Genomic DNA, 25,853 nt, shown 5'->3' with positions numbered 1-25,853 from the left:
GGGCAGCAATTCAAAATGACATGGGGGTGGGGTGGGGGTAGTGTAAACAAAACGACATTATAGTGGACTACAGTCTACAATTCAGCTGGGCTACAATAACTTTCAGAGTACAAGTAGAGGTGGCCAGCCATTTAAATCGATATCCAAATTAGATCTCATAATAATAAAATAAATCCAGGAAATTCAATTGTTAGAATTTTCTTTTGTCAATGTATTTTTTTTTCTTTTTTTTTTACAGAAAATACTGATAATGGTGAGAAGAGAAAACACTGACTGTAAACTTGTATTTTTATTCCAGTATTGATTCCAAAGCTTGACTGAATGTGAGGGAAATATTCTAAAACGAGATGAGCTGACAGAAACAACATCAAATTCCAAACTTGTTTAAATCAAGAGTTCTTCAGATGCCAGTGTTCATCATGTTCTCCGTCTCCAGACAAAAGTCAGTGTTTTAAATCCCTTCAGACAGCCACCTAGACCTAAGGTAGATTTTAATGACGAAGGCATAAATAATTATCCCTTACATCTTTCAATTAAACGTAAACGATGTGTTCACTGTTTTTCCAAACAATCCCTTGTCAAAATGTTTTTCCTCATGATTTATGTTGCACAGAAAACTCTTGCTCTACTGTAAAGACTCTGCTGCTCCTCCACACTGCACTACAGGAGCGTTTTCTACCACTTCACAAAACCCAGGTGACGCTACTTTTATAACCTCACAGGTTATATTTATATATTCTTGCTGCAAAGCCTTGCTGTCTGTCACACGATTAGATTTGTGTTGACTTTATTTCTCCAGTTACATCAGTGCTGGAGACAGGAATTTGAGCAAAATAAGACAAACTCAACAGAGAGAAAGGCTTGAGCTCAAAGGTAAGCCTGTCTGACTGTGAGCTTCACATTTAATAAACTGGGTTTTATCCTTGTTTTGAAGGACTTTTGGGTTCTGCGAGTCGAGTAAGACGCTGCAGCAGAGCGGTAAGAATTCTGAAACCTGACCTGGAGTGAGTGAAGTTGTGGTTGTGCAAAGTCATAAATGATAGGAAACAACATGTCAATCGGGTTTTGTTGAAAAACAGTGAACCTTTTGTTTTAGTAGTAAAATGGGCCAATAGGAAACATATTATAATGTGTACTCAGATTCCGGCTTGTGTTAGCATTTTAGAAAAGGAAATGTTTATTGAAAACGGACAGCTCACAGGCAGCGTAGATGTGTCATTGTCAACAGAAGAGTTTATTTTTTTTAATTGTGCCCTAATGAAAGGATAAGCACTCCCTTAAGAAACCCCTCATCCCATTTATGCCCTTATTCCCTATTGATAAGTTACAAGACTTACTATATGACACCCAAACAGCATTGTAACCTTCAACAGACCCAGGCTCAGGATATGCTAGCTAGTCAAGTAGTGACAACACAGATATGATTGAACTGACCTAACCTACCCTATCACATACACACGAGCCGGGGCATCACCAGGGTTTACATTGGCTTGATGACTCCGTAGCTAACTATCACTTACAGGCTCATTGTATCAAACTCTATTGATTGACCTATAATATTATTATACAGTGTTGTAAGGAAAGTTTTCATTTTGGTTTAAGACTTTTTTTTTTGGTCTACCTTACATTGAGATATTTATAAAAAAATTGCACACTTATTCTTTTTGACTGGTGACAGAGAACAGGTTCTTAAATGAAGCGTCTACATCTGCACTTGCAAAAAACCTTTTAAACCAAATAACTGACATTGTTATCACATTTATTTCATACCGTTATACAATGCAGTTCTCCCTTTATAAATCTCTATGCAATGTGAAGAACTGCATCGTTCTCCAGGGCTCTCCAGGATGTGTCCCACTCTACTTTAAATATGTCTGTAACATGTCCAACCTGAAGTAAACACACATAAAGAGACATTACATCTCCTCAAGTTGCATTATTTTGTTGTTGTTTTTTCTAAAAACTTTGGTGTTATCAGGTTGAGTTACAGCTTTAGTGTGTGTTTTTCATTAACAGTGTTATATTACAGCCCTTAAAATAGGGATTAATTAACCACAGCCACATAAGCATAGCAAAAAAAAAAAGAAAAACCTTAAATGTACGATTAAAATCTAGAAACCATGGTCCAGTAATAGAAAACTCTTTGGTATTACATAGAAACAAAAAAGTATTGCAGATCTAGGAGACATCTGAAGAGGTACTGGGTTGGAGAGGGGGATGAATCTGAGCAAATAAGAATGAGGGGCTGTTATCAAAAAGCGTACCATTCATACTTTGTGCACATGGATCTAACTCAGCATAATGTCATGAGATTTTCACTCATGGAATTAAATCAGATGTAGAGCAATGTCTGCTTTACAGAGAGCCAAGCCAAACCTGATAACACAAAAATGTGATTTTCACATTGGAGGAGAAATGCAAATATCTTAACTAAAAATCTACAAAACGAGGATTAATAAAGGCAAGGAATGTACTTGAAAATTCAGGCCTCAAGCAAAGCCAAGGCCATTTGTTCACATAGCAAGAGGGACAAAAAGGAGAGTGAAATGTATTGAAGAAGAGATGATGCCTTCCAACCCTCTGCCAACCCTTTAACAGTTCTGACCATTCATTTCAAACAGTCAAGGCCCCTCGGAATAAACAAAAAGCACATTGGATATGAAACGTTTAATGAGGAGAGACTTTGGATTAAGAGCTCTCTCCCTTCACATGTTAAAGTCGAGAAAGTGTCAATGATGGATGTTATCAAGCGTCCGCTCTGTGATGTCCAACACTTGCGGTACTCGTGTAATTGGACCCATCTTCTTTTGGTTCTTCTCTGAATAAGTCCATTAAGTGAGATGTATATTAACAAAAGAAACTTTTCTGTAATATTGCCACAAGCCACCATTAATGGTTCTCTATCTTGTGCATTGCATGAATAACAAAGACAGCAGTGGATTCAACATCTTCCACTTTGAGTGTGTGTGTGTGTGTCACTAAGGCCACTGTACGCAATCAAACTGGAAGACTTTAACCTTGCCAAGGACAGGAGGACACACTACATTTCTACTGAGATCTGAGCGTCCATTTTCCCATTATGCTGCTGCTCTTATCTACAGAAACACTAAAATCCGGTTAAATGGAGCCATTTTCTCATTTGCCTTTGGAGGTCATTTTTCATGCTTGGAGAGCTCCAGTCATTTAGACGGCACAGGGGCTCCATTGTGATAATGGCTCTCGTTCTGTGAGGGTCCAAAAGACCCAGATCTGCACAGCCCTGCAGACGCTTGTGGACCACAGCTGGAACTCACTCTGCACGGTACACCCAGCTGTGTAGCGATGAACCAACAGCAAATACAAGGCAGGGGGAGCGCTTCTGTCCTGCGGTTTGATCGATAAAGGAGGAAGAATTCAGCAGTGACTGCTCTCAGCGTTAGCACATCTCCTGCTTGGCAAACCCTGTAAGAAACATTAGACATAATGTGGAGCCAACTAGGCCAGCCAATATAGTATAAACCACAGAATCCAAGGCAACAAAGACGACGACCAAGGGCCCTCAGGAAGAGAAGCAAAGGCTGCAGCACTCCATGCAGATCTCTAGGCAGTCTGCAGACTCGCAGCAGGCGTCGATGATGCCACAGTCCATGTCACAGGGCAGGTCACAGTCGCCACACTCCTCTGACGCACAGCAGCAGCAGAAACACGAGTCGTCCCCCGCGCAGGAGCCGCAGGTGGCACAGTCCAGAACAATGTTGCACAGGCTCAGGAACTCACAGAAGAGGCAGGCCAGAATACAGTGAACACAGCAGTCTGCAGAGAAAGACAGACAGAGGGATCGAATCACTTACCACTCATCATTCTTGTCTAATCTATCTGGTTTGTATCTTTCTGCTTTATTTCACACGTTTTTCTATGCAACCTTTTACATGTAATAAAAATATGTTTGACATAAGAGTGACACAGACTTTTGCAGAAACATGTAGTAACTTTGATGAACCAGAAATGTTGGTTCACAATAAAATGTCCCGGTGGCACACTAACGTAAAACATCATGTGCTCATTAATAGGCGATAAATAAAACACATTTCTAGTTTTACCTAATCCCTCTTGGTACAAAAGCTTGTCATCATAACCTCTCTGCCCAATCACTCTGCTCTTTTTTTGTGTTGGTAATTACAAACACAACACTATTTGCAGATTGTCTCTAGATTTCACGAGTAGCCTTCTGCATTTTAAAGACAAAAAAAGTTGACACAAACACTCAAGCCATGAAAAGATGCGCTGGCGACTAAAAGAATAACAAGGTTCTTACATTTTATTACTATCTTTGCATTTTGTAAAGATGTGTTAATGCAATTTACAAGACAAAGTCGGAGCGGGTACAAATACAAACTTTAAACTGGGTCCTTTAAAGTCTTTCTATGTGATTTTTCACACTTAAATATAATATAAATCAAGTATATCCTCTGAAAATAACTCTGTGAGTCATGACTGTCTACAATGGGTGTAACACCCGAGTCCCACTGTCTGTGATGCTTTCAGAGTTTTCAGAGTCCTATCTTCACTTTGTTTACATCGTTGGGACGGCCGGCTGACTCCTCCCCTCGTGTATAAAAGTTGTTTAATTGAGGGACTAGAGAAAAGAAGAATAACATACTGTACTCACTGATTAACTGTGTTTCTAGATCACGCTCATTTCAGGTAAATTTACATGCAGTGTGAAGATACGAGCATAATAAAGATCGCTAGCATTAGCATGCTAACACAACAATGCAGCGCAAGTTGTTTTGGTTTCATGCTGGTGCTCAAGGGCGACATCTGCTGGATCAAAAAATCGCATGTCAAGCCTTTAAGTCCTTTTTTGTTGATTAATTTTATAGATTGTTGTTGCCCCTTCCCTCCATTTCTGTCATTGTATGTGTCTCACCATCCTGTGCCTCCGTGGGGATCTGCGAGCTGTTGCTCTTGGAGCTGCTCTTGCTCCTCTTGCTGCTCTGGGAGGTGATGGACGGATTGGACTGCAGTTTTTTGCTGTGTTTAGGTCCTGCCGACGAGGACGAGGAGGTCGATGATCCGCCTCTGGGGAGGGAGCCCAGCTTGGGATGCGCGTGAGGGCCGCCGTTCCTGACCCCGTTGGACTGGAGGGCGTGTTTGTGAGGCGTGTGCTGCGGACAGTGCGTGTGAGAGCAGTGTGTGTTCGCGTGGTGCTTGGCTCCGTTGCGTAATTGGCTGCCGGGCTGCGTCCGACATGGCTGGGTGAGGTGGACGGGCGTGGATCTGGCTGCTGGTTGTGCTGGTAGGGACAGAAAAAACATTTATTTACAACGGGACACAATACAGGAAAAAAAAAAAAACTAAGAACATACTGTCTCATAATGGATTGCTACAGTGGAGAAGCCTATGCTAAGTTTAATTTAACCAAAAGACAAAGATCCCTCTGCGCTCAGCTACGTTCAGGAACATTGCCTTTAGCTTTAGAGACCGGCAGGTTTAATGCCATTCCAGAGGAAGACCGAGTTTGTTTGTTGTGTGAGTTAGGAGAAACTGAAAACGAGATTCACTTTTTGTTTTACTGCCCGATGTACGCTGACATCAGGGATGTTCTTTTTAAAAGAATGTCTTCAATTTATGTTGATTTCTTTTGGCTAGAAGATTATGAAAAACTTGAGTTGTGTTTTAAAAAAGGAACCTTTGTTATAGCAGATTTTGTTTGTAAAGCCTGGGGAAAAAAGACACAACACGTTGTTTAAGACTGAACTGTGACAGGAGCTGGCAACTTTGTAATGTTATGATATGTTAATGTGAACCACTGCAACTGAATTCTTTGGTGTCTTATAAGCTCATGAGGGTTGGGCACTTTGTGTGCATGAAAATCATACAAGAAGAAGACAAAGAAACTGCTTACACTTGGTATTTGCTAGTTTTAAATGTACTGTATTGTAAAGCTGAGAATATGGTAATATTAACTTTTCCTGCTCAACTGATCTATTGATTTTCTTTCTATATTTGTTGAACAATATTCCTAAGCACAAATATATTCAAATATACAAAATTGAATGGATTCCACAAATTCTAACATTTGAGAAGATGGAACTAGAATTGAGTACAGAAATATCTTCTTGATAGGGTACTTCAATGTTCAAAAACTGCTGATAACTTGAGTTATAAAATCCAGCCCTATAGTTCTGTTTGACGACATCCTATCCTTCTATATGTACTAGAGATTTATTTTTAAGAGCTACTTCTTTGTTAAACACTTTTCCATTATTTTGATTTTTAATGCAAAGTTCAGCTGAAGCAAAATGAGGCTTCTGCAGCCATGGTGAGTCTGATCAAAGGTCTAGCTTCCAGTTCTGGGCATTCTTGAACCATTTCTAAAAAATATATTCATGGCATTGACATGTGTTCATATTGTGCCTCCGAGTGTATTAGCATGCACATTTGTATATGTGAACAATACTGCTGATCCCTGAGCAGCCCTGAAGCCTCTCACAGTGAGTGGACTTGTGTTTATGCAGCCTCATGGAGAAGGAGCCTCTGGGTAATAGAGTCCCATTACAAAGCCCAACCCTAAAGGCAACAGCTCATGGGAATAGCTTTGCATTTACTGAATTGACCCCTGATCCTACTTGTCTAGACTCTTACACAACTACAAAGAGAGAGCAAGAAAAGGAGACGGGATAAAGAGAGTGTGGAGAGAGAAAACGAGGAAAAGTGTTTGTCTCTGGAAAAACCCATCCTCTAACCTGAGATTTAGGAAGAATGCAGTTTTGATACAAAATATAGAATATCTTAAAAAAAAAGAAAAAAAAAACCTTGAGCAAATGCACTTCTGTTCATTTTGGCTCACTTTATCACTTGGTGTATTTTACCTCCACATACTAACTGGGGGGGGGGGGCAGAAAAGCTCACCTACACTTGCCAAAGCAAACACACACCCTGAAAAGAAGAATAAAATGGGAGCCTGGTTTTTATATATTATGGTAGTATTTAATACCATCCTATTGAGGCCCTAAATATTTTCTTGACCTAAAAGCATATGGAGTGGAGAGGTGTGGTGAGACTTAACAGGGTAAAGCAGACCAAGAGAAAATCAAAGTAGAATCTCTCGACCTCACACACAGACACAGACACACACACACACACACACACACACACACACACACACACACAGAGTGTGGTCCCGAGCTCTCGCTATGAAACACGACTGGCTATAAAAGCGTTCGTCCGATAACCGCTCGGAGACAGATAACCCGTCCAGGACCTGTTTGGATTGGCTGATTGCCGTGGTCACACAACCAATCCAGTGTTATTAAAGATTCTTTCATTCAGCGTTTTCTAACTTTGCTCCAGATGTTTGGCAGGCTGCAGGGTGAGAGTGAGAGTGTGTAGACGTGCATGAATGTGCAGGACAACTGAGAAAGAGCCATAGTTTCTCCTGTAAAGTATGTCAAAAGTCAATACATACTTCGACGTATGTCTTTCTTGATTTCCCCCCCTATGCTTTATGCCCTTCGATGTCTTCTTTTTCCTCTTCTTTTTTCTGTTTTCAAAACTGAGCTGGCTATAGGATGTAGGTCAGTAAGAGAAGAAGGGGATTAGACAGAGAAGAGGGGGAGCTGTGAACAGTTTTTCTGTACTTTCTAGGTCTGCATTGTGACTTGTTGAGGCATTCATACGTCTGGTGAGTTTGTGGTGTGTGTGTGTGTGTGTGTGAGAGAGAGAGAGTACAGTGTGAACACAGCACATAGGCGGATCTGGCAGACAGAAAGAGAGACGGGGGAGTCAGGACTGTCTCCAAACAGAGCTTGAGGTTTAGGCCTACTCACAGACTCACACACACAAATATATGCATTCAAGGGCACGTGCGGACACACACTCGTATACATGCACACACACACACACACACACACACACACACACACACACACACACACACACACACACACACACACACACACACACACACACATAAAACAGAAGGTCTCTTTGTCTGAGATCATTTGAGAAGATGAAGTGAACAAAGTTGGAGAAACGGGTTGCTGCTTGTGGATATTTTGGACAAGAAGGATGCATGGGCGTGACTCATAAACACAATGATTCAGCAGTGGGAGCTGGTTAAAAATAACAGCAGATGCAGAGCTAAATGACTGTGGGATTAACATGATGAGATTGGGCAACCGCACAGTGTGAGTGAGTGTGTCTGGCACAACACAGCAGTGTAGGCCACTGGGGGTCCAACCACCTCTGCTAACATGTGTGTTTAGATCCATATCTTTGCAGCTGTGTACAGCAAAGGAGCAACTACACTTGAGTTACCATCAGTTGAATGCAGTAACACAGCCCCCCACCCCATTCACACACCCTCCCGTCCCTCCCCCCTTCCTCCTCTCCTGGCGTCTCTCAGCTACCCTGTACTTACACACCTCCCTCTCAGACCAGAGCCCGGCTGTTCATCTCTCCCTCTCTACTTATCCTCTGCTCCAATGAGTCACCAGAACGATGATGAAGTCTGTCTGTCTCTGTTCCAGCTGCTTTATCCTGCCGTCTCCTCCGCTGAAGTTTGTCTGTCTATGTAGGTCAAAGTGTTGAAAGTGGGGAACACAAGATTTAAGCCGTTAAAAATGCATAAAAAATGCATTTTTTGGGGGGAAAATGCACTCCCAAATAAAGCTTTATTAGTGAAGAAAAAAGGAGGTGATAAAAAGATGTTTGAGAAATTAAATATCCTATTTTTGCATCTTCAAGCACAACAGTGTCTTTTGGTGTCCAATCTAAAAAACCTTCTGCTCCAACAACTGAACAACAAAGAGCAAAACCTCACTGCAAATTCTGACTGCTTCTCTCATTGTTTTGATAAGGATGGATGCCACAGGGGGATGAAAATAAAAAATAATGTGGCTACACTTGATTGTCCTCAAAAAGCTTTATTGTCACAACAATTCAAAACCTTTCCCACTGAATTCCTCCTATTTGTTTTCCTTGCATAGTTGTGTTGTTTCTTTACTGTTGGCTAAAGCCAAAATGTCTTCTACTTAGGCTATAAAAATGGGGAAATTGCTAATGAAGCTTGTTAAATTGCATCCAGTCACTGCATGTTATTGCACATGTTGAGTTCAGTCAGATGCTGCTTCAAATTGAGGCCAAGAAAGAAAAACTGAGTGACTCATCTTTTAGGTAAATTATAGGTTAATGTTTGTTACTTTCAACAGAGTGCCACAACATTTAGGTAAAAAAATAAAAAAGAGTCACTTTGATCCTTCAGTTTGGTGTCAGTCAATAGAATTTGCTTCATTCATGTCAGTGTGTTCATGGCAGTATTTAAAAGTGAATAGTGGACTTCAGTTGGTCAAATAGGTTCCCTATACTTGTTTTTCGACCATGTCAAATTTGTTAATTGTATAATTTTGGATAATCCCAACAACTTTGATGGATTATTGACATCAGTGGTGTCAATTAAAAAAATCTACAACCGGCAAAAAAAATCCTAAAATGCATGTGAAGGTTTCTCATTGGGCAGTTTATTATTGGATACGATCTAATATAATTAGTTAAGCAGCTTTACCAAACAGTACTTAAAGGCTTTATAAGTGATTTTTTGATCCAGTAGATGTTGCCCTTGAGCACCAGCATGAAACCAAAACAACTTGCGCTGCATTGTTGTGTTAGCATGCTAATGCTAGCGATCTTTATTATGCTCGTATCTTCACACTGCATGTAAATTTACCTGAAATGAGCGTGATCTAGAAACACAGTTAAGCAGTGAGTACAGTATGTTATTCTTCTTTTCTCTAGTCCCTCAATTAAACAACTTTTATACACGAGGGGAGGAGTCAGCCGGCCGTCCTGGCGATGTAAACAAAGTGAAGATAGGACTCTGAAAACTCTGAAAACATCACAGACAGTGGGACTCGGGTGTTACACCCATTGTAGACAGTCATGACTCACAGAGTTATTTTCAGAGGATATACTTGATTTATATTACATTTAAGTGTGAAAAATCACATAGAAAGACTTTAAAGCAACAGAGACATTAAACAAAACAGAGCCACGACAGGCAGCTCTGATTTGTGAGTGTTAGTTGGGATGTTAACAGGACATGTTTCACTTGGTTTTCAGGTTCTGTTGTGTGAGCTTGTTGTAGCCCCTGAGGGCAAAGTGCAGATCTGCACTTCTCAAAGTGGTGATTCTAGATCTCAGTTAAGCCTTTGAGGAAGTTTAAACCCCATCAATCATCGTTATTTCAAACAGACAATAACCTTAGTTAACCTCTTATGAAATGGTGTTTCTATTTTTAAAGGACACAATAGTCTTTAGCAAGAAAAGTTTGCAGTAAATGGTGTGGGGGGCGGGGGTTCTATAATTACAATCTACTTGATAGCGTTGACCAGGGTCTTAATTACAGAATACACTGTGATGGGTATGCAAAGCTCAAAGCTGAAAAAGAATCATTGGAATGTGTTGTTGTTTTTTCATCTTCTGGTACACACACACACAGCACATTTGCAGTCTTTATCATAAATTGATTATAGATTTGATTTGTTTTACTAATATATTTTTTAAACTTCCTAAGGTAAATTTTCAATTGTTAAAAAAAATGGAATCAACAGCATCAAAAGTAGATTTCTACAATACTCTAATTTAGCTTTAAAATAAGTGCATTCAACAAATATGATCCATCTACCTCGGCACTCAAACATTTAACTGAAGGGAACTGATGTGATCTTGCCTGCACATGTTTCAAGAAGAGCTTTTATTTACTAGAAGAAATGCACGTAATCATTTTCAGTTTTCTTTCACTTCACCTGACAAACGATTGGGCATAGTGAGTAAATTCCTTGGAGCTAAAAACTAAACCTCCAAGAAAAGAGGAAACTACAGCAGGCTTTTCAAGAACAACATGACAGATAGCAACAGTAATCTCTGATCTGAGACATCAACAAATCATTTCCTGGTCACATGACCCCTGACGTGACCCCTGTGACACCCACACTGTGGACTTCCCAATACTCAGCTCTGTGTCACTGGAATCCATCTGACAGTAAATGTGTGTAAGTGTGACCAACAAAAGAGATAGAAAATCCAAAGGAAGACAGCTCAAGAATCAGAGGATAAACTCAGAGGATGAAGGATTGAAAACAATTTCATAACAGTGTCACATCCCTGTTAGATGTCCCACCAACGACACACTGCACACCCCTCCCAAAGACGACAAGAAAACAACAAACAGCTCCACTCAGCATTATAGTCACACAGTATTAAATGACCTTGACTTTATACACATAAAAAGTTCTACCTTCTGTTTGGTGTACGTTCAAAAATATTCCAACTGATACAAAATGATGATAGAAAATGCTACTGTGACGCTGTCAGTTATAAACAACATGTCATTGTTTCCCTTTTAGTCCTGATTATGAAAGCAGTTAAATAGCTGTGAACATGTGGATCCTGCTGTGACTGTGACGTCAAAGCAGGATGTGTTTTTGTGTGTGTGCACTTGATCAGGTCGTGTTAACAACTCTTTTCTGCACATTGTTCTCAGACAGCCTGTCATCGGCCCGGGGCCAGACGCATACTACAGCTCTGATGTCATCACTGCGAGACTGAACATACGGCGCTGAGGAATGATTTGTTTTTGCTTCTGTTTTCTCACCCTCTCACTAACAAACACACTATCACAGATGTCACGCAGCCATGACCTCACCACAGGCCTGAGTCAAAGATCTCTTTTTTTTTCTTTTCTTCACACTCATTATGAAGCCAGAGACACGCATGATGTTTGATTGATTGACTGCAGATGACACAGACTGTGTTTAAACAGCAGGCAAGGATGATAGCAGTTTACAAGACTCGCAGAAGATACACAAAAAACCATGGCAGAGGCGAGCATGTCATTATGTGAACAGGCAGGCAAAGCTGTTTGTTTCACCTAAGAAAAGGGAGTTTTAGTTTGTGGTTTAAGTCCCATGAACACGTGTGATTGTGTAAGTTAAAACAGAGGAAGCTATGGATGAAGGGAGGAGGAATACAAAGCCAGTAAGAACTGGTGTGCATGGCGGTACATTTTGTCCAAGCCTACTGGAGTTGCATAACCCTTCCCTGCACGGCATATGGAGCCAGTGGGTTTCATGGGTTTTATTGGGATGTAAAATAAAGCTGAGAGCAAGAGAAGAAAAATCTAAAATAGCACACGCCGCAAACAGGACAGGTAGAGGCACAAACGCAGCAAGATACAGCAAACGTTCACACACACCTACTCAACTCAAAACACCCCAAATTCACCTACTTTATCCACTTCCTGCCCAAATGGCTGGTTATTCAGTTACCGCAAACTAACTGTTACCACGAGGCAGGTTTGTGTGTTTGTGCATGTCACCCACGGCTGGCCCTGGCCTGGATTCCAGGAAGAATGCTCCCAGTTTTCTAACACATGCTCAGATGTCAGCTTACTCAATCCTCCTCCAGCTCCTCAATGTATCCCTTTATCCCTCGTTCCTTGAGACCATTTCTCCTTTTCTTTGAATGACAGAAGGACAAACTGAGACTATTGGTGGGCGTTGACAGCACTCTTATGTAGAAAACTTTGTCAGAGTTTTAAGGGTGTTGTTATTGTCAGGGCTCAGTCTTCAAAGTGAATAAATCCTAGAAGAAGTAGCTTAAAGGCTTTACATGTGATTTTTTGATCCAGCAACTTGCGCTGCATTGTTGTGTTAGCATGCTAATGCTAGCGATCTTTATTATGCTCGTATCTTCACACTGCATGTAAATTTACCTGAAATGAGCGTGATCTAGAAACACAGTTAAGCAGTGAGTACAGTATGTTATTCTTCTTTTCTCTAGTCCCTCAATTAAACAACTTTTATACACGAGGGGAGGAGTCAGCCGGCTGTCCTGGCGATGTAAACAAAGTGAAGATAGGACTCTGAAAACTCTGAAAACATCACAGACAGTGGGACTCGGGTGTTACACCCATTGTAGACAGTCATGACTCACAGAGTTATTTTCAGAGGATATACTTGATTTATATTATATTTAAGTGTGAAAAATCACATAGAAAGACTTTAACAAAAAGGTTTAGATTCTACTTATTTTTCAAACTTGATTGAAAGCATTGGTGATAAATGTGGTTCGATAATGACTAAGCATTCCTGTGAAACATTTGGCTGTGATACAGAATGTTGGAGTGACTTTCTGGCTTCGACGTAACATTGGGCTTAATAATATGAGTGAGGCGAATGGGTGGTGATATGACTTTGGACGGAGGACTTCCAGGTGTTGTCATACTCCTGGGGGGGGGGGGGGGGGGGGAGTTGGACTCTCTGACGGTGGTGTCAGAGAGGAGGATGCTAACTAAGTTGCGTTGCATCTTGGACAATGTCTACCACCCACTCCACGATGTGCTGGTCAGACACAGGAGCACATTCAGTGCCAGACTGATCCCCCCCACCAATCATAATATGTCTCATGTTAACGAAGTGCAATATTGAAACAAACAATAATCTTGATAATGTGTGCATATATTCCATCTGACTCTTATTCCTGTAAATATTTCTTGTACCTATTATTGATATCTTACTTACATTCCTATTCTATTTGATTAATATTTGTATTTCTATATTTCTACTGCTATATTGTATATTTTGGAGCAACTGTAACAATCGAATTTCCCTCTGGGATTAATAAAGTATTTCTGATTCTGATTCTGAAATAATGTTAGAATTGGGGCTTCTTTTGACAAGCGCTTTCACTAATCAACAAGTAGGATCAAGTACAAGTCATCATTTGACCCACGGTTGCATGTAAATGACATTAATCTATGATATTAACTAGGACTTTATATATTTTTCTGGCTCTCAGCTATTCGTTTGAGGGCTTTGGTGGAGAAGGTTTTCAATAGCATTGTTAATATCATTTCACATAGCATTGAAACAAACTTATCACACTGAAAAAACTAAGCTGCTATTAAAAACAAAGCTAAAGGAATGAAGGCCTTACTTTAACCTTTCCATTGACACCTCATTTTGCCATTTATAACCTTTCATTCACTGTTCCTAGCCTTTAATAGCCAAGGACTGTAGATTCTTGCAGCCAATGAAATTCTGAACTGGTGGAATTTCCTGCTTAAATCAACAACTCGGGATAATTTCTTCATGCACACACTAAGGAGACTGATTAAAAGGAAGAATTGTATTAAAATTATAAATACGTTGATATTTATGCGGAAAAAAAAATAGGATATGATTAATGATTTATTTGGAGAAAACCTATAAATCTTTGTAAAATTAGATATTGAGCACCCCCATATAGCGGGAATGGAATGATCCTTGTGTTATAAGCAGGTGTTTGACTGTGAGATTGGCAGTGGAATAAGGCTCTTCCAAATGAATCGTCATCCCCTTAGTATGAAATGTGACAACAAACATACAGTTCATTTAGCTGTGTGCCTGTGCACAGGCTGCCCCTGTCACACAAAACAACAAACTGTGAAGTGTGCGTTTAGGATTGAACACAGCGCTCTGTAATGGATTTTTCTGAGCTAGGTTTACTGACTAAAGTTACTAACATTAAGTTTCTGAGTCATTTGATATGCAGCCATAAGCTGATACCTGCATGATGAATGCAGAGACACTAGCTTTGTCAACATGGTCACAAGTAATCGGTATGAAAACCGGGTCAGAATAAAAACATGTAAACACATGTAAACACATCAATTGGAAGAGAGTGATCCAATCCAGCTCATTGGGAAAGGAGAGAGGGGTTGTTTATGCCAATTTTTTTGTTAAGATCAATATCCATGTACACGATTGATCCGTTCGTGTCTTCGTGGTTAGGGTAAACTTCTCAATTCACATGTCCCTGCGCCTCTCTTTAACTGTGTGTCTGAGGGGTCCTGCAGACTTTCACTCTCTCCCCCTGTTTATCGATTGCAGCGCAGTTTATGTACCGCTGAGCTTTCAGCTTAATTAGGAAGAGAAGAAGAAGAAAAGTAAGAAATGCTCAAATTAAATACAGACATCCAGAGTCACGGACGTGAGAGAGCGCACAGCGAGGGGGAAAGTTGAGGGGCAATATCTAGAGACGTGTAGCAACAACAGCGATGTTTGTTTACAACAGAGTCAACTTGACGTACTGCGACTCTGGTGTGCTTTGAAAAACTTTATTGACACACGCATATTGACAGAAACATGTAGCTGACATACCAAAGAACAGAGATACATTTCTCACAAGTTAGAGCACATTTTTATTTTTGTTAACAGGAAGGAACAGCTCCGTCTGCTGCATTTTTGCGCAGATTAGACCGGCAGGACAGCTTTGAGCAAAATGGTTTTATTCTGATTAAATATTTGATGCATATTAAGAGTCATGCATCCAATACATTTTTGTAGCGTCCACTTAAACTGTGTAGTTCGATTCTCAAATCAGAATTATTTTTGTCCAATTGAAGACCAATCTATCTCCCTTTCTGTACAGCAGATCTCCATGGCATCCACCCTCACTACTTAAACACTGTCACTCACTCGCTCTACATAGTACATTTATTCGTTTCATTTATATCGAGTGTGGCCCCACCGTGGTGGGTGATTCCAGTGGATCACAGATCGACTGTGATCTGTTTCACCACTGCATGAAACATGAACCCTTTTCACACATACAGAAATCTCCTGAAAAACTCCAGAGATTAGTCTACCAGCAGGTTCTTGAAATTGACCCCTAGTATTTTATCCACAGAAAATCCGAGTGAGCTGATGTCTGAACAGCAGCATATACTCCAGAGATTTCAACTCGAGCCAATAGAAAGAGAATGACTTTTATATACAGTGACCGGCTAAAGTGTCTGCACGCGACCACTACGATCTCCGTGCACGTAATTAAACGGCTGCATTCTGTCTTCTGTTCGTCAGTATGTTGTTCTCCTCTCTTTTGTGGATGTTGTCATTCCATTGAACTACACATAGCATTGATATAAAGACAAATATTCTCATTATAACGTCGTGTAGCGGACTCTGTTGCTACGGTCGCTACTTCCTCGTTGTTTATTTAAGTCATGTCTTACCTCAGGAGACCCCTCCCCTCTGACAGGGAAAGTCCCCCGCTGTGAGGAGCATATGTGAACGACTAGGTCGGGAGAATCTCCGGAGAAGTCCTCCTGTAAATATCTAGATATTATCCAGAGTGCATATGTGAAAACGGCTATTAATTCAATTATACCCTAACCATACAGCTCCACCTATTCTGACGACGGATAGCATCTCAACGCTTTTTTATTAATTTCCAATGGAGGGCCAAAGAGGCAGCCACGCAGTAATCTTTGGGATCTTTGCATCGAGTTTTGAGAGCTGGCTCTGGCGCGCTCGCTGGACAATAATGAAACAGAGCTCTATTCTATGCAAATGAGTCCAGGGACTGCCTAGTTTATCCAATCATGTGCATTCATTGAGGCTATGTCACCTATTGCATAACCTACAGGCAAGCCCACTTTTCAGTGGATATACGCCAATGAAGCGGCGAGTTGAGTGCTCTGGCCCAATCCCTGGCGTCCTCGCCTGAAGCAGAGGAGCTGTAACGTAAGACGTTCATTTGCAGGGTTTGCGAGCAAAGTTGTTTCAAATAAAAAATGGTTCTTCTGGTCCTCTCCCAGAATTTTTTTGAGTGTCAAACACTTCATTCAAATTTCATCAAAACTATTGTAGTGACTTTTGAATTGTACTTTTCCTTCAAATGCACGTCCATATTATGATTCTCAATGGCCAGGAGAACCCTAGAAATCAAATGTTTTGCTGTCACCTTTTTTTGGGCGGAATGTAACATTAACCCACCCCCGAGCTCTGGGCCTGTAAACTTTCTTCAGGCTGTATCAGAAGGCTTCAGCCTGGGGCGCCAGTAGCCTAGTGGTTAGTGCGTGTTCCTCATGTACAGAGACTACAGTCCTCAAAGCGTGCAGCCCCAGGTTCCAATCCGACTTGTGGCTCCTTTCCCACATGTCATTCCCCACTCTGTCATTCCCTGATTTCTGACTACCCACTGTCCTGTCTCTTAAATAACAGCCCAAAAAGCCCCAAAATAAACCTTAAAGAAGGTTTTATCCTGACTTACAGCTTCTAACTAGCTAATTTAAAAAGGATTTCTAAAATATGCATCAATCAGTCCCTAAAACACAATACTCTTTTCTTGACCAAAAGTTGTTGACAAACAAAAGTAACTGAAATGTGCCAATCCTGTGTTACCAATCCACGTACTGTAAGTGACCAGAATGCAAAATCCAAGAAACCCATTTGACTACTCACAAAGACGGAAATACTCAATGAAATGTTTTACTGAATTACTGGCCCTTCTCTTCAAACCAGAGACTTTGGATTTACTTTGTTTGGACTGTTTGCAGGTTGTCAAATGAACCTTAAATAATTAATTTAGACCGGGAAATTGAAGTAAATTTTCCAGCGTCACTCACAATTACCATCGAGTGGTCATGGTAACACACTAACAATCCCCGTCTCAACAGCAGTCAGACAGAGAATAACATGTAGGGAGGCACAGAGGGTCCAAAATGTGTTTCATTTGGGTGCAAACTTGCTTGTAGTCTGAAATCAGAAACTTAACCTCTTTAGTTTACAATGTAGATATTCTGTCTGTGTGTACGATCACCTGACCTATTTCTTCAGGGTGTGCGAATGTATTTGTTAAAGGTCAGGACAATGTGACTCATCAAGTGATCTGTAATGGAAATAAATCGCTCTCTCTCCTTTCTGAGTGAGTGTCTCTTTGTGTGAATGTGTGTGTGGGGGTGGTGTTTACTCACATGTGATACTCCTGCTGGGTGTTGTGAGCTCTGAGTGTGACAGGACGCCGTTACACTTGTCCCCATGGTCGCCTCGCAACTTTTCCTGGGTGCCATTTAACCTCAATATGAGGGGCTCAGTGTAAATGTGGGCCACATCTGAAAGACAAAAAACACAGATGCACACATATAATTGATTAATTGATTTTTTCTATTTGACCACAAAGTTAAATGTTTTTTCCTTTCCTGAACAAGCTGCAGCTGCTTTCCATGAGGATATTATAAACTATCAGCAACAAGCTGTTTTCCCAATTGGGGTAAACTTGTCTACTCCCATGTCATTTCCCATCCAGCAGCACTTAATTAATTTAAAGCGAGTAGTTCTGCTGACTTCAACAAAGCAGAAGATTTTGTCTGTTATGTGTTGCTCTGCGCTCTGTCCTGAACGTGCATCTGGAAGCAGTTAAATCCGACCCCTTGGGACTGTTTAGGGTTCTGTGTGCGTGCGTGAAACCTGAAATATGTGTAGGTCTGTGTGTTTGAGGGTAAATGTGTGTGTGTATTTGTGTTTGTGTGAAATGAACACATAAGAGGATGTACACATAATATACATTGAGCAAATATGTGTCTGGGTGTTTTATGTGTTCACCGGCACCATGCAGTGCTCTAATGAAGCTGTTATTATGCACACACACACACACACTCACACAGACATGCACACAAACGAACACACACATATAGAGGCCTTCAAAGCGGGGCAGGCTTGGGCCTCTGAGAGGTGCAGACTCATTCCTGGGCAAATGGGAGCCACCTGGGTTTGATAAACACACACACACGTACACACACACCAAACCACGTCCTGTGCGTGGACTCAACACTTCCCGGCTCTGTTTATTTACTCTATCTACTACGGCTCACTTCTCTATCTGTCCTCTCTTTCCTGTCCCCTGCCTCTCTCACTTTTGGTCTCCAGTTCACATTTCCTCTCCACTCTTACAAATAAATATTTTCACATATTTGTCAAAACTTTATAGCATGTATAATATATCCATTCAAAGGTTACTCAGCTGTGGAGCGTTGAATGAAAAAGTTAGCAAGAAAGCTTTGAGTGATGTGAAAATGAAGTGCGAAATATCAGGGAAACTTTAGTGGAGGTTACACACATGAAGACTGCAGATATTTGACTACAATGGAGGAGCATGTTGTGTATATTAAAATGCAAACTGTCGTATACCTACTTAAAAGTTCTAAATAATTCCCTCACAACCTTCAAGATTTAAAGATTCAAAAAATGTTATTGTCTATCACATTGTGACAGAAAATTACCTTTTGTTGAGGCTCAACATGAAAACATACAAACATTCACACTAACACTCACATTAGGTCATAAATAGCTCAAAGTACCCTAAATAGGTAAAAACACATATGCAAAGCATTTACAAAACAATGCTTATCTAGCCTTGTTTAAAATGCGTATTGCAGTAGGAATAAAAGAGTTTCTGTAAGTTTTCTTTTCCACCAGTGGTACTCTAAAACGAGTGCCTGAGGGGAGCAGCTGAAGCGAGTGGTGAAGGGGGTGTGAAGGGTCCTGAGTGATGCAGACTGCTTTCCTTTCTGCTGCTCGCATGAAAAGTTCTGACAGTTGGATCTGGGTAGTGCCGGTGATTTTTGTTGCATGTTTAATAATTCTAGTTAGTTTTTTCTTGCATTTTTCGGTGAGAAACCTTCAGGATGATTAGTGTTTTACTCACTGACAATGACTGTAAACTACACTCTCTTATTGAAACAATGACTAACATCCAGTAAGTCATATCTGATCAAGTAAAACAACAAGTGTAGCATTGCCACATGGTTGTTAAATCGCCTTGTACATTTTGTGTTGCTCTTTTGTGCACTGTGTCTATCTGAAAGGGACGGGCAATGAAGAAAGCTCTCAAATCTTAGCTTTGATTGATTTATGTCTTGATGATCGATTTCAATATAAATACATTTTCTGATTTTGCAAAACGTGAGCTAACGACTGGTGCCAAAATTTGCAAACTTTTTCTTGGACCTGCCGTAAGTTTCTTTTGCTACTAAACAGTAGTTAGTTTGCATGCTCCGTGTACAGAGGATGTTGTCCTCGAAGCGGAGCGGCTGGGTTCGACCTGGCTCCGTTCCCCCCCATGACACTCGCCTGTTTCTGACTCTATCCACTGTCTGAAATCTTTAAAAGAAGATAAAAGTCAAATAACTAAGGGCTGAAAAAGTACTTAATTCAAAGTCTGTAGAGTTACCAACAAAAATATAAACCTACGTCTATTCATAACCTCGGACTTTCTGCTTTATATTACGTCGAACATTTATCAGTATTTTCCCACCAGTAACATGACAGCTGTGAGGTAGCAGCTTGATCAATGTGGGCAAGGACTATTTGCTGTAAGGTATTCAGAACACCTACAGGTAAGTCATATGTTTCAGCATTATATCGATGATATGGAATTAATAAAGTATTTTTGATTGGTTGCTCTATCAGTACTTCAGGAATGCATATTGATGACTTCTAATCTAATGACTTGGCTAAAACTAACTTGTACAAAGTACTGTAAAGCTATCTTATTTCTTGGATAGCTAAACAGAAAGACCCTAAAATAAAACTTGAATGAACACTATTTTCCTTTAGAAATGTTATTATTTTCTATATAAACAAGTTAAATATCAAAGTTACTGATCTGAAAGGCTTGGTTATGTAAGGCGGTCTAACCTTGAAGGAGATCAGTGTTTTAAGCATTGGGGGGGATAGGAGTTTGCTTACACTTTCATTCGTGTGTGTGTGTGTGTGTGTGTGTGTGTGTGTGTGTGTGTGTGTGTGTGTGTGTGTGTGTGTGTGTGAGCTTTTTTGTGTGAAGGGGAATTTCTGTTCATGTCAACTTTGAGGCGTTGTCAACAGGACCTGCAGGGATGGGAAGTTCTTCCTGTATTTCCGTTCTATCAGACACTGGCACGTAAACACCACACACACATACCTGTACACATGCACCACACACTAAAAACACATACAGTATATACACACCAATGTACCATTTTCTCCACATACACTCTGTTCGTCTCCTGCATGTGGAAATCATTTCTATGGCCCATGTTGCATCCATTAGTCTCAATCAGCTGGCTTCAGATATGAAAAACATGAGTGAGAACTGTTACCCCTGATGCTGCCAAATGTCTAGTTTATAGATGTGTGTGTGTGTGTGTGTGTGTGTGTGTGTGTGTGTGTGTGTGTGTGTGTGTGTGTGTGTGTGTCTGATAGGGTTAAAGAGGTTTCAAAGATTCTAACTTCTCTTGTTTTCAGCCGTAGGGCCATGCTGCTAGTCAGCCATGCATATAGTCCTGTAATTTTTTTTTCCTTCCGTGATTATGTATTATGTGTTTTTATTTCAACAATACAATGATAATAAAAACAATCCTTTAGACGGCATCTATTGTTTAAACTCGTTCTCTGTCAAATGTTTTTTTTTTGGTCTCTTTCTCTGGAAGCTTCTTTTTGGGGACAATCATCATTACCAAAGCCACAAACAAAACCTGAGTAAGCAAAATTTTGGGAAAGTAACAGGACCTTGTTTTAAAGTTTAGGGTCCAGGACTCCACAACATTCATTTCAAGAAAAAAGTATTATGAGCACAGAATATCATATAAAGAAAAAAAACAATATGAGTCTGTAACCGATTTCAAAGTTGAAGATCCAAGTCAATCGGTCCACGGAGATATGCAATACATAGGTTTGTAAATACGTATCTACATCACACCTATTATGTCTCTCATTTACACTCTAAAATCATTGAGAGCATAGCCCTCATTTACAATGACGTCGAGCAGGATAAACAATGAAAAATAACAAACATACATATACATATGTACACATACACATATAAGTATATGCATATACTGTATACATACACACACATATATATATACATCATAGATAAACAAAATCATTTAAAAACCAACAAACAGATAATAAAAAGTATTAAAAACAAAATCAATTAAAACATGTGCAATCAGAAGTAAAGGAGTTAATAATTAAAGATCTAAAATGGCCATAAGAGACCTGCACCTTCCTACTAAGTTTATGTTCAACCACCTATCCAGCTGAGACGCTCTATACATCACTCTATTTGTGTGCTTTCTATTCTCAGACTAAGCTAATGGAGCACCATGGGTTAAAGAGTGTAGGCCTTGTGATTCTGTCAAAGCTCTCTCCGTTAACATTGAAAAACCACGATTGTTTGAGCTAAACACATCCCTGCCGAACCCCCCCAGTGCCATCCAAACAGGCCTTCAACCAATTGTGTGTTGGCATCAGCATCAAACCACCAAACCGCGCAACCTCAGAGCCATTTCTGAGATCTGAGAAAGATGAGCCTCTAATTCAAATCAGACCCAAGCAATCAAGAGCCGCTGAGGAGATCAGGCTGTGTGTTTACACATGTGGATGAGTGTGTGTATTTGTTTGTGCGTGCTTGATTGTGCAAGTGTGTTCATTTATGTGCACGTTTGAGTGCGTTTGTTATACGGTGTTTGTGCGTGCACACGTGTCACTGGGCCTGAAGGGGGACCATGAAGAGGAATTTCAGTTTCCTTGTAAACAAATACTCAACTATTAAAGCAAAAACATACGGATCGCACAGGGTAATGTTTGGCATGAACACAAAACAAATACATACACACGCAAAGACAAATGTAGGTGTATTTGAGCCGGCAAATGAAGTGACATATCCTACATCACCTGAAGGGGAGCGCAGCATGCTGTTCCTCTGGGTATGATCTCTGAGGTGGGAGTGTGGCTTCACAGAGAACAGAGCGCTGAGCTGAGTTTACCTGCTGCCTTTTAAAATACCTCAATCCTGTTTCACAGCTTTACTGACACTTCTGACGAGGCACAGTCCTCTAATGTGTATACAAAAGGAGGTCTCTCAGGTGTGTGCATCCCTTTGGCAAAGACACACAAGTACATATGCACCCCGCCAGTCACAGGCAGCGGCAAACAGGCATCCAAAATGCGCCAGATGAGTTAATCAGGTGAAACTTATTAGACTTACTTCATAACTGAAAGTTTTCATTCACAGACGAAGAACTATTTGAACACACTTAAAGGCTTTATATGTGATTTTTTGATCCAGCAGATGTCGCCCTTGAGCACCAGCATGAAACCAAAACAACTCGCGCTGCATTGTTGTATTAGCATGCTAATGCTAGTGATCTTTATTATGCTTGTATCTTCACACTGCATGTAAATTTACCTGAAATGAACGTGATCTAGAAACACAGTTAAGCAGTGAGTACAGTATGTTATTCTTCTTTTCTCTAGTCCCTCAATTAAACAACTTTTATACGTGAGGGGAGGAGTCAGCCGGCCGTCCTGACGATGTAAACAAAGTGAAGATAGGACTCTGAAAACTCTGAAAACATCACAGACAGTGGGACTCGGGTGTTACACCCATTGTAGACAGTCATGACTCACAGAGTTATTTTCAGAGGATATACTTGATTTATATTACATTTAAGTGTGAAAAATCACATAGAAAGACTTTAAGTAGAGAAGTGAAATCAAGAATACTCAACACAGCCCAAATAATACTGCCTGTGTTAGTGAATTTAGCAAATATTCGGTCAAAATAAGTTCCGCAGAACAACCCCAATGGCCATACTGTATCATCTACATTATGAATTGTGAAAGTTACTGTATATTTCTTTCAGAGTAATCAAGTATACTGTATAAAGTAAAAATGTTAATTGCAGTGTTTATGGACTGAAGTCCAACTCAAGCCCTGATTTTCACGACTCGTTACTCGACTCTGACTTTATAAGTAAATAAAACAGAGTCCTCCTTTTCATCTTCTGAGTCCAAATGCTTTAAATGAACGAGACTGTGTTTGTGCTTTTGTTAGTTGTTTTTTAAAAGGCTGACACATGTTCACCTGCACGTGCATTCTCGTCTTCTTCAGCCAAAGTTCGTCTGTCATGGTGATGCGTATATTGCAGTCATGTAACTATGGATAGGGCACCCAAGTGTGATGCGTATTCATGCAGGACGCACAGCGCTGATCATTCAGAATCTTATATTAACAAATAAAATGTGCTTCCTACACATCCAAAAAAGGTCCCACACTGTCAGGCAGGGTTCAAACAGTGATACAGTTTGCAGTGAAACACTGGTCCTCCTTATACTGCCTCAGAGCTCTGTTCAAAATCTAATTTATGATGTTGAAAGTTTATCATTTCTTTCTGGGGAGTTTCCTTTGTCCTGTCAAATTCTAGTTCAGTTTGAAACTGTTTTTTTTGTTTTGCTGCTTAAATGTCTCTGACATCACTGCACACATGGAAACATTTCACCTTTCTGTTACCATCTTCTCTTATCATTTCAAATCAATACACCATAATACATCATCACATAAAAGCTTGCACTGCTCAAAATCATTTATGTGAATTAGAATGTATGTATTTAATAGGGAAAATGCAATTTAGTGTCAATACAGAGCATGAAACTGATGTGCTGCATAAAGAGTATACAGCTGTTGTTAAAGTCAAACTCTTGTAACTAGTTGGGCCATTTTAATAATATAATTTCTCTCTGTGTTTTAACAGCATCACACCCTCTCAGACCGAGAGACTCACAGATAATAGAGAGTTAAAGATCAGATTAGAAACATTTAACATCATCGAATAAACACGTCAAAAGGGACAACTGAAGCCCATCTCGTAACTCAGCTCTTTCTTGAAGACTCGGACTTGAGTGGGACTCTGCATTCATTTCAGTCTATTCCATGAAAACTCATCACAGTATGTTTAACCTTTTTTTAAAAGAAATCCCTCTAGTTTTAAAAACCCACCATGCGAAGAATTTAGAGGGAATTACCCTATTTTTCCTGCTCTTACATGGTGATAGAAGTAATGTGATCTTACTCTGTATGGTTTTTACTAACACTTTGCAGATTAACTGGACATTTTAATCATGGGTACAGTATCAGGTCAACTTAAAAAGTGCACTATCAAGCCTCATAAAGACACAATTGGTTGCACAAATTCCCACTCTGCTGACTCATCTCTAAACCTGTAGATAAAGATATAGAGGCATCGGAATTAGAAAAGAAGACACAATGAGGTGAGATGAACAGCAACCGAGCAGAATAATGTTCAGCAGAGCGGAGTTAGTGGAGTTGACGCAGTAGAAACTCTGTGGCCAGCAGTAATGACTGGAACTGATTGAAACCACACACAACTGCTGACCAGGAAGGAGGATAAATAACACAGGGGAACGAGCATGTGACTAAAGCAACATGGTTTGTATCTGTATCCCTCAACAAGAAGACAATCACACAAGGAAAAAGAAAAGAAAGGCAATTGTTTAACTGCTGTACTGCCAAAAGGGAGAGGAACACACACACACACACACACACACACACACACACACACACACACACAGATACAGACACGAACCGAACATTGCACAGAGGGGCTGTGAGAGTGCAGTACTGGAATATGGCCAAAATCAGAGATTATAGCTGCAGAGAGAATAGAGCAGTGTAAGCTCATTAAAGACAAAAACTGTCTGCTGTTGAACAAGGCTTAAAGGGAATTTAATTGTGTTACTTTGTCTCACAGATTCCTTTTGTTCCATGGGAAAAAAAACTGCACAGCTGCTTTGCTAAATGAGGGTTGTACCCTACTGCTGCATTAACACAGGGACACCACCGTCTGATTCTTTGATATGTACTTTCTTTAGAAAGTAAGGAAACTGAGGACGAACAGTCACATGGTCTTAAATCAAACTGGATTAGAATTCAGAATCCAGATTCAGAGTTCAGGAAAATAAAGTGTGTGAACTCACCGACATCCTGTGACACACATAGAGATATGAACATGAACCGTTTTGAGAGGTGTCACTTATGGTATGATAGCAATATAGCTATCCACAAATCCAGTTCAAAGTATTTTTCTGCTGGGAATCACTCAACAGAGGAAAAATATGACTCTTATTCACTTTTTGATGCACCACTACGATCTTGCATGGTGGCGGAAACTGTTCAGTAACAGGCCATCAGGTGTCTAAAAAGAAAGT

The 25,853-nt window shown here is 40.3% G+C and overlaps 1 protein-coding gene across 1 annotated transcript in view; it reads right to left on the bottom strand.

The window, feature by feature from the left end:
• Nucleotides 1-1,096: 1,096 nt before the first annotated feature.
• Nucleotides 1,097-25,853, bottom strand: part of mdfi (MyoD family inhibitor) — a 30,941-nt gene continuing 6,184 nt past the window's right edge. The window contains exons 3-5 of the mRNA XM_061041996.1: nt 17,780-17,917; nt 4,910-5,275; nt 1,097-3,792 (exon numbers count right to left, since the gene is read on the bottom strand). Coding sequence (XP_060897979.1) covers nt 3,539-3,792; nt 4,910-5,275; nt 17,780-17,917 — 758 coding nt within the window. The 3' untranslated portion in view covers nt 1,097-3,538. The remainder of the gene's footprint in view (nt 3,793-4,909; nt 5,276-17,779; nt 17,918-25,853) is intronic.

Source organism: Labrus mixtus, chromosome 7, assembly GCF_963584025.1.
Source record: "Labrus mixtus chromosome 7, fLabMix1.1, whole genome shotgun sequence".
Taxonomy (NCBI): domain Eukaryota; kingdom Metazoa; phylum Chordata; class Actinopteri; order Labriformes; family Labridae; genus Labrus; species Labrus mixtus.
The sequence above is the reverse complement of the archived record's forward strand: the minus strand, read 5'-3'. Positions and strand labels throughout refer to the sequence as shown.